This window comes from Mizuhopecten yessoensis, unplaced genomic scaffold (genome assembly GCF_002113885.1).
Source record: "Mizuhopecten yessoensis strain PY_sf001 unplaced genomic scaffold, ASM211388v2 scaffold2275, whole genome shotgun sequence".
NCBI lineage: Eukaryota > Metazoa > Mollusca > Bivalvia > Pectinida > Pectinidae > Mizuhopecten > Mizuhopecten yessoensis.
Window position 1 is genome coordinate 1,192,295 of NW_018404465.1, and position 10,422 is coordinate 1,202,716.

At 39.4% G+C, this 10,422-nt stretch overlaps 1 protein-coding gene across 1 annotated transcript; it reads left to right on the forward strand.

Annotated features, from left to right (window-relative positions):
* Positions 1 to 245: 245 nt before the first annotated feature.
* Positions 246 to 9,712, forward strand: LOC110445418. Its single transcript, XM_021490032.1, has 2 exons — positions 246 to 320; positions 2,576 to 9,712. Exon 2 carries the CDS (start codon positions 3,132 to 3,134, stop codon positions 8,397 to 8,399), a length of 5,268 nt encoding a protein of 1,755 aa, XP_021345707.1. The 5' UTR covers positions 246 to 320; positions 2,576 to 3,131; the 3' UTR covers positions 8,400 to 9,712.
* Positions 9,713 to 10,422: the final 710 nt, after the last annotated feature.

The following is a 10,422-nucleotide window of genomic DNA, read 5'->3' on the forward strand; positions in this document are numbered from 1 at the left end:
TTTTTTCTTCAAATTCCCTTTCAACGGCGTTTGTATTTTTGTTCGTTTTTTAACCTGATAACAGAGACGTATTATACCCGTCTCTGCTGACAATCATAGTTTCGAAACTGAAGATATCTCCATGGTGGCAAATAACTTAGGAGTATGTGTTGTGCTTCTCAAAAACACATCGATGTTTCCTTCCGGAATTTTATATCCGATCACCCCCTTTGTTTATTAGACGTAAAGCATCATTTCCCGTTTTCCACCTTTGTTGTTCGTGTGTAAACAAAGCTGCAGCTAAAAAATCGGCATAAACTACAAAATGGAGGATATTTTTTGTAAGTCTAGAGGTTGCTAAGGCTACTTTACTTATTTAAGTAGCTAATGGACAATGCGCGTGATGGCAGAAATGTTTTGTTTGTCCGAAATAGTCATCCATATTTTCGAGTTTCCTGCTTCTCCAAGTTTGGTTGCAGAATCAATTTCTGTAAATCATTCAGTTTCGTTTCAAGAATTTGATATTATTCATATGAAATTACTTCATCATATATTTTAAAATGTTATATTGTTAATTTTATACACAATTGCAACCAAACTTTGCCATATTAACTCTTTCTAATAAGAAAACAAAGTTAGTTTATGGCTTTGGAGTCTTGAGTTAATTCTACAAATTACACCGTCCAAGCGGTTGACATCGATATTTGTTCATATCAAACTTACAGTAAATATATTCAGACAGCGTTCCAGTTCACATGACAATGTTACGTTCGTTATGACAGCTACTATTTCGTTTAAATCAGTTATGATTTCAAAGTTTAAACTGTATTTCTTGCCACAAATCTCGTGTGTAAATTAAATAGGTCACGCGAAAGGTAACTCCGCCCACAATTATCCTCAATTTGTGCCTGGCTAAACCAAGTTAACTTAGGTTAGCAATTAGTCTGTCAATGTATCTGTCATTATAAATGAAAATTATTTAATAAATTTTACTTTTATCTAGACATTTTAGAATATAGTTCAGGTGGTTGAGCTTTAAGTAAGTACATACATGTATAGCTACATGTATATATAATGTTAGTCTGAGTAACTGTAACTTTCTGTTCCACACACTGCTACTCATCCTGACTCTGTTATATAATATTATCTTAAGTGACAGTTTGAAATCTGCTAATTCAACGCATTTATAGTATAGCAGTAACAAATATAGTTGTTATAATGTCGCTTCTATTGATGACAAGACAATTTTATATACCTGTAATGCTTCGTTACAGCCATGAATTGGTCCTGTGCCGACTAATGGACGAAATCAAAAGTTTTCAATCTGTAAGATTACACTTAAACATATAATCAACACCTCATATGATTATAATGTTATCAAAATAGTGCAGAATCCTGACTGCAATAAAAATAGCTCTTTCACAAAATTAGCAATATCCATATTGAAAAAAAAAAAAAAGGCCAAGACAGTTCACACATGATTTCATCAAAATTATCCATTTCTAAATATGGCCTGCATGACCAAATATAGACTTACTTTTGATGACACCATGTTTAATATGATTTCCATGACACCCATATATATTTAGACCCATATTTTATTTTTTATTGAGTCATATACGTATAATAAAATTACATCTACGTGATATTTAAGAAATCCTGATTTAACAATTACAGCAAACGCAAGTGACTGAGAGTTTTTCTCCCATACTTAACCGTGAAAGACATGAACTGACCCGTGAAAAGATAAACCTGTCTTTCCCAGAGGAAAGACTGCCTACACACGCTATGATGTCATGGAATTATATTCCAGACAAGTCTGCCAGTGAGGTCGGCTTTTGAAATAGTTTCTTGTTTTGACTTTATACTTTATATGATTATACTGTCGCAAATTAAGTTTTACTGGCCACGCAGATAGGAGCCAGTAAGACTTAATTTGCGTTAGTATAAGCATGATATACCACTGCAAATTTTAAAATACAGTAAGGTTATCCCCTAAATATATCTTATAATAAGTACAAAATATAATGAAAATTGAAGTCCACAGACCACTCCAATGTAAGATTCTGTTAATCTAAGTTTTGCTTCAATGGCCCAGTGAGTTACTCAGTGGGGTCCCTGGTGCCATCCATCCCCCATCCCCAACACCAATCCCAATACAACTTGTAGCATATGCACTTACATAACTGCAACTTAAACATGAGGAAGATATTTCTGTAAATGTTAAACTGAATTATTCATGGAATAATTGTCATCATCTGCATTATTTTCTTCATACTTTTCTACTTCACATATACTGTAAGTTCATTTATTCAGGTATTATATACATAGATCCAAACATTATTTCTAGGATCCAACATTTAAAGATAAACTTAGTTCAACTTTAGCTGTATTTGTATTATATAGAACTACCCAAGCTAAATTATTTCAATCATTCACCCCTGAAATTTCATAATGAACTATTCCAACCTTTGAATTGGAGAAATTCAAATATTTCTTTAGGGGTGAATGAGTTAAGTAAAGTAATGAACTCAGTAAAATTAAGATATAATTACATATTCTATGTATTCTAATACTGATTTCTTTTCTAATTAAGGGTGTGGTATAATTGCTGACCTTGGCTGAGGATAACAAAGCTCTGCAAGAAAATGGAAAATCTAGGATATTTCTGTCTGGGAAATTCTTCCCGGTTTGGATTAAAACTCCTCTCCAATAAGTCTCCTGTGTTTACAGATAACAGACTTCTGGACACGGCGTGTCTATCATCTACTGGAAAACAAATACATTAAGATGATACATGATTACTGAAATTTGTTGGTAGAAGATTTCACTTGTGCTGTTTAAATGACTCTAAAGACAATTCCAGTTTCGTCAGAAGAGACGAAACAAAAATGGAATGAATTCCTTGGAACTCTTCCCTTAAAGGAGAAGAACCGACAACAGTGCTATTAACAAACCCAGGATCGTGTTAAAAATCCTTACAGATCTGTAAATTAACGTGAAAAAAATGATACAGAGACCAGAATTGAGATTGCACTATTCAACATAGAACATTTTAATTTAAAGATTTGTAATAACAAAGGAGGATGACACGGAAGAGTTGTGGAGTCGCTGAAGGTTGATAAAACCGATCTGACATCAAGGTGTATACCATGGATGGTAACCAGTGTCAGGTCTGTCTCAACTATTTCATTGACCATACCTCATTACAGAACCATATAGAGACTCATACCAAACGTGAGTTATATACCTGTATTGTGACATTAAAATCAGCCTTGTCGCAACTCAGACAAACCGGCCAATGGTTCAGTCTGAGTCCTTCTGTAGAGAAAAATGAAACCAGTATACGATTGGGTTTGGAGCAGGCCCGACAAACAGAGGAAAATTTAGCCGTTCAAATGCAGAGTAATCTCGCAACTTCCACGCAGTCCAGTTTGGAGACAGCTGCAGCTGTGACTCTGGTGGAGAAACTAAACCGTCAAACTGAATACCAAGAGGCGTCGTCGTCGTCACAAATTGAAAATCAGCATGCAGAGGGTCTGGATGGAGTAGACATGTCTGGTGCTTCACCAAGTGAATTGCAAAAATATGCACTGAGTATTGGCAACGGAAAGGCGTTCAATTGTGATACGTGTGGTCGTGTGTTTGGAACCAGCTTCGCACTTCGTCGTCACACTATGAGTCATAATAACGAACGTCCTGATAAGTGTGACATTTGTGGGAAAGGTTTTATTGGTAAACAGAATCTGGAGGTCCACAGGCGTGTGCACACTGGAGAGAAACCATATGCTTGTGAGGTCTGCGGGAAGAAATTCTCACAACACGGATCTTTGTATAAACACCGTGAGAGGCATGGAAGGTGCTTCAAACCCACAGAACCTGGATCAGAACCATACCCTATGGACAGTGAAAGTGACTTAAAAATGGATGGGTCAGGATCGTTTTCTGCAGAGGAGGGATTAGCGATCAGCACTGAAGGGCCAGACACCGAGGAGGATGGTCAAGATGAGGTCACAACACAAGTTCAAGGTCATCCTCCAAATTTAGAATTAGATCTGAGTAAGGCTGTTAGTGGTCAGAGCCAGGTTGGTAACATTCCCAACATGAACTTTGACCTTCCTACACAAGGGCAACCTCAAGGCCACCAACATGGTCATGACCATTCACAAGGACAAGGTCATAGTCATTCGCAAGGTCATACTGACAGTCAGGCACACAGTCACATTCATTCTCAACAAGGTCAAATACAACCACAAGGTCGTATTGGTGCCATACAACACACTAGTATGTCAAAGCAGAGCTCTTCAATGGAACAAGTTCAGGAAATGCCTGCTGGAATTTTGGCTACAGAGGAAAATGAAAAACATCTTCAAGATACAGATCCAGGGGATGTGGCTCATGATGAAAATTTAATGAAACAGAATCTCAAAAATGATGATCCCATGCTTGCGGAAGAAGAAATGAAGACTGAAAGTCAAAAACAGGAGGAGATGGAATATCTTCTTAGCAAGATGGATCCCTCACAGTTGTCACCAGGTCGATCAAAATCTGGTGATGACGGCCTACAGTGTAAATTTTGTCTGATCAAGTGTGCTTCGATATTTGAACTACAATCTCACTGTAGCAAGTACCACACTGGACAGAAACCCTACCGTTGTAACGTGTGTGGTAAACGCTTTAGTGCTAGTTTCTGTCTGCGTCGTCATATCATGTTGCATACGGGAGAGAAACCACATAGGTGTCCATACTGTCACAAGGGTTTCATTGAGAAACAGCATCTACAGAGTCATATTAGGATACATACCGGAGAGAAACCTTATAAATGCCACGTTTGCTCGAAAAGTTTCACACAGTACGGAACGCTGCACAACCATCTTCAGACGCACAACAAAGAGGCATCACCAGAATCTTTAACTTTGAAAACAGAGCTTAAAGAGTCGCCTACTCCAGAGCAAGTTGCAGCAGTAACCGTAGCACAACAAAGTACAGCCGCCTCCCATCACCCAACATTGTCACATCATCTGGCAAAACCACAGGAAATTCCTAAGGAGTTGGAGAATCAAATTAACCCTGAGCTTCTTCTCAGTGGAATGCAGGGTATGTCATCACTGAGTAACCCTCTGCTTCAGTTCTCACAGGCTCTTCACTTACAAATGCAGCTTTACACTCGCGAGTTAGAGAGTCGGAAATCTTCCATGACACAGATGGAAGGCAGTGACTTTGAAGGAACGGAAGGGGAAAGCAACGGAGAAAGAGGGGAGATAATTCCGGGAAAGTATGGAGAATCTACCTCAACTTCAGCACCAAATAAGGAAGAATTAGAAGTAACAAAGGAAGCTCCTCTAGGAAAGTTTAAAAACGCCTCAATACCAAATGTACAAGTGAAGAAAGAACAAGGGGAGCTGGCTACAAATTTTGTGGAAAACGGTTTTGGGAACTCTCTGGGGCAGATAACCGCTCCAAACGTTGATCTGTCTGTCTTATCTAACAAAGAACTGGAGGCTATGGCTGCGGCTGTGACTGATAAGAGACATAAGTGTGACTATTGTCAGAGTCAGTTCAACTCTCCAATCACCCTGGAACGGCACACGCGCACACACAGAGGTCAGAAACCATTTCTTTGTCATTACTGTCAGAAGAGCTTCACAACCAGTTACTGTCTACGCCGACATGTCATGACCCACACAGGCGAGCGGCCGCATGCTTGTCCAACTTGTGGGAAGCGATTTATTGAGAAACAGCATTTGATGATACACACAAGAATTCATACAGGCGAAAAACCATATCAGTGTAAATACTGCGGTAAAAGATTCCCCCAGGGGGGATCACTCTATCGGCATGTTCAGATACATTTAAAAGGAAAATCAGTAAAAATCAAAGATGAGCCGGATGTTTCGGACCAATTATCTGAGGCTATACAGAATTATCAGCTAGAACAGAAGACACCAGAATTAGACGAGTCTAGCTCTAGTACGTACAGCTCAACTCACATGCAGTCGGCGCCGTTGGATGCTTCCGTGTCCACACACGCTATTTCAACCCCACAACATACAATCCCTTCAAGTACACACCAAGAAAAACTGGACTCTGCGTTGCTTTATGCCCATGATATTTTACGGAATCGTCATCTGGATGAAAACCACCAGCCAAATTTTCAACCTAATGTTAGCTTAGAAAATAAAACGGCGGAGTCTAATATACCAGAAGATCTGAGTAACATACGCTTCATCGACTCTCATGAGACGGCTGTCATGGTGAAGGAAGGAACAGGCGATAAGTCAGACGCGGCACATAACGAACAAAGAAACATTGATCTGACAGCAGCAGCCTATCAAGCAGCGTTTTCACCGACATATTTGAGTCAGATTCAAAAATACGACGTTGCTCGTTCTGCAGGCTTGCAATACCAAGATGCTAAAGGAAAATCAAGCACAGCATTGAGCGAGGACGAAACAAAGTTTGATGTCATATCGGACATGGTTAGGCGCGATTACCTACAACACCAGTATAACTTCCTGTTCGGAAACATAGATGCCCGTGCTGTACTGATACCAAAAGAGGGAGGAACAGAAATTCCCCAGACTGTTGATAGTCATGATGATAAAATTCCTGCACCTGACGACCTCCCAATGAATCTGACCGATAATCGGTATCCTTCAACAGATGTTGGTAAGGCTGTAGAAACTGCGGCGATTCCTCAACCGGCCGATTACAGCATTGGGTCGCATCGTCTGAATGTTTCTACTACAATGTCTCAACAGCAAGCAGTGGAGTACAACGCCGCTGTGGAAAGTATAGCAGCGTCACAACAGCAGCACCTTATCCCCACAACAGCTGAGCTTCATAGCGACTCGAATGACACCCGGGACGCCACTGTGTCCACTGTTGTATATCCATGCAATGTGTGCGGTCAGCAGTGCGAGTCGTTACCATCGCTGGTGTACCACTTACGAGAGCATACAGGAAGTACAGAGTTACGCTGTGAAATCTGTGGTGAGACTTTCACAGTAGCGGAACATTTGATTATACACTACCAGTCTCATGCCGTTGAGCGTGCTATGTTGCAGACAGAACAATTGCAAAGTCCTGCTAACGGAGCATTGCTGAAGGACAGTCAAATCCCTGTAGAGGGCGCTGTGACTGATGTCCACACTGCTCATCAGGTGGCGCCACTAGAAGACGTAAGACCAAGTGAATTGTTCCATCACATACCCACCACAGAACAGCTAGCGGACCCATCAAACGTTCCAGTCACCGTGGCCCATCATCATTCGGTCGAGGGGTACGCTCCTGGATCTATCATCACACAAGGCGTTAGTGATACACACGTTGGCGTCATCATGCGTCAGGATTCATCACAAGTCCAAGGTCACAGACATAATCAAGGTCATGGTCATGCTCATGGGCATGGTCAAGGTCACAATGGGACTAATAACACTAAAAATGACCTTGATCATCAAATACAGACTCACCAATCAGAGATGGCAGCATCAAATCAAGACTCAGAGAATCAAAAATCGTCTGACAGCGAGGATGACGATCTGGACGGAACAATGGCCGACCACCATCCTCTTGCTACCTCAACTCCCTCTCATGCCCACATTTCTCATCCTTCTACCATTGTAGAGAATGCACACACACAGTCTGTCTCATACACGATGTCGGACAAACTGGCCGGGGAAGGTATACCAAAGTTCATAGAGACCGGCAATATTCTCAGCTCATTTTCTGAGCTGGCGAGTCAGGTCATGCAGAGAAATCTTGGAAGGACACCGCTTCCGACTCCAGTTTTCCCAAGCACAAGCGGATTCCAGAGCACAGGTCACGTGGAACCAGCCCCTTCACCGGCCACGTCTGTTAAACAAGAGTCTACCGTCCAAGTCACCCCCACTCGGAGCCCCGTGGCTGACAGTGCAGATGAATCACTGTCGCTGTCAAACGCGAAACCATTCGTGTGTGAAATTTGTCACAAACAGTTCATGAACAAACGCAGTTTCTATCGTCATGTGCGGCTACACACGGGTGAACAGTTGTGTAAATGTGAAATCTGCGGGAAGGGATTTACTGGTGTGTTTGGTTTACGTCGTCACATGGTCGGCCACAGTGGAGACAAACCGCACAAGTGTGAATTCTGCGGGAAGGGTTTCATAGAAAAGCAACATCTCGAATCTCATAGACGTATACACACAGGTGAGAAACCGTTCAAGTGTGATTTTTGTGGGAAGCGTTTTACCCAGTATGGAACTCTACACAGGCATAAACGTACTCACACTAAGGAGAAACCGTACGGCTGCCCACACTGCCCGAAACGATTCGGAGAAAATCGGCAGCTTACACATCATCTAAAGGTCCACAGCCCGGGAGGGCAGCTGGTAAAGGAGGAAGACGAGAGCGGCAATGACGGAGCAGACACTAAATAGATACATCTCTTGGCTCGGGGTCTTGGGTTTTCAAAGCTTTGTCACCTAAATGATGACGGAGCAGACACTAAATAGATACATTTCCGGGGCTCGGGGTCCTGGCTTTTCAAAGCTTTCTCACCTAAATGATGACGGAGCAGACACTAAATAGATACATTTACGGGGCTCGTGGTCCTGGCTTATCAAAGCTTTGGTTCCTTAATGATGAACTAACACAATTTTATCCTCTGGAATTCTTTTATATTTTGGATCATACCAAACAGTGGATGGATATATAGCTGAATTTTCTTCATATTTCATTATGACTGCTGATGCGGTCATATATAATTAGGGGAAAGTTCTTACGGATGTAAGAGCAAAAAGATTATTTTCAATAATTTGGTTATTTCTCATTAAGGTAATAGTTTGAACAGCCAGGCTTCAGGTTTAAGGGAAATGTTTAAATTTTAATGTGAAGTGAAAAAATACTTTAAATAAATTTAGAGACGATGACCTTCAAGTTCAAAACTCTCCTGATCAGAAATTGACTTAAAATTGACAATGTCACCAGTTGCTTAAAGAAGGAAATCATTATATTTGATTGCTTTCTCTGGTAAATAGAATATGAATATTAATTACTGTCTGTAGTCAATCATTTTGGAATCTTTGAAAAGATTGTTTGCTGTGAAGTATTGCAGGGTTGTAATTTGAAAATAATAATACTTAATATAAAATGTTATATGTATTGTTTAAAGATGATTTTTTAAAAGTCTTCGAAACCTAGGACATCTTTTTGAGACATATTTATTCATAAGTAAATTAATTAAAATAAGCTAGCATAAATAAGACACAAGTAATGCTAAGAACAGAACATGCTGTAAATTATAAAAAATAGTCAGAAAAGAATACATCATAAATTAGAAAATTATGATAATTTAGAGCAAAAACAATTTAATATTTCCTCAGATTTCTTTTCATATTTCAACTTTTCACATTGTCTTGAAAGACATCAATTTTCATACCGGTTATTAGCTTTTACCAAAAAGGCAATAATGTATAAATGATAAGAATGTGTACAAGCTTTTGTATTTAAATTTTCTGTGTCCTCCAACATTACAGGGAAATATATATTGTAAGAATTTACCACCATTTGGACAGCTGACCACTAATGACCAGTATTAGGCCAACCTTAAAATATTCATTGACCGACGCTTTGAAGTTTGGGTCGGTAGGGAATTAACAAAAAAATCTCCACAATAAGAAGCTAGATGGTAAATAATGAAATAAAAAGATTCAAGGTATTAATGAAAACATTACTTCATTAACTTCTTTCATATAAAACACTAATAACAAAGTATTTAACTCATCCACCCCTAAATATTTAAACTAGACTTTCCCAGTCTTTGATTTGGTAAGGTTCAAATGTGACTTTAGGGGTGAATGGGTTAACCCTTTCAACACTGTATTCCATAATGGAATCATCCAGATCAATTAATGGTAAGGTTATTAAAGTTACCTAGGGGTGAAAGGGTTAAGTTAAATTTCAGTTAGTATCGGTACTCTCAAGAGATTTTTATTTTTTTCTGGTGGGCAAACCTTTTTTTGGGTCGGCACATTAAGCCCCAGTCATGTATTGTTATATTTAATTACGAGTGTGCTATGTCAAACTAACTTAATTTTATGTTTGGCCGTGACTACTATTGAATCTAATCATAACCACTGATTTTGGTAATCCAAGAATTCCGTGAACTGTCTTTAGTGTGAAATGAAAAATGAATATTTCAGCTAATTACTTTATGGTATATAACTTTAACATGCATTGCCACTAAACATTGCTGTAAAATTAACATAAGTCTGTGTCAACCTTTATCAGTTGGTCAGAAATAGCAGTACATGTTGTATACCACAACACAATTAGCTGAAATATTAATTGCTTAATTAAGAGATATTTGATAGAGCAACTTACGGAAAAAATGGTACGTCTTGCATGACACAAAGTGCCCTGTATCCAGTTGTGTCGGGGTTTATAATCGGTGTAATGATA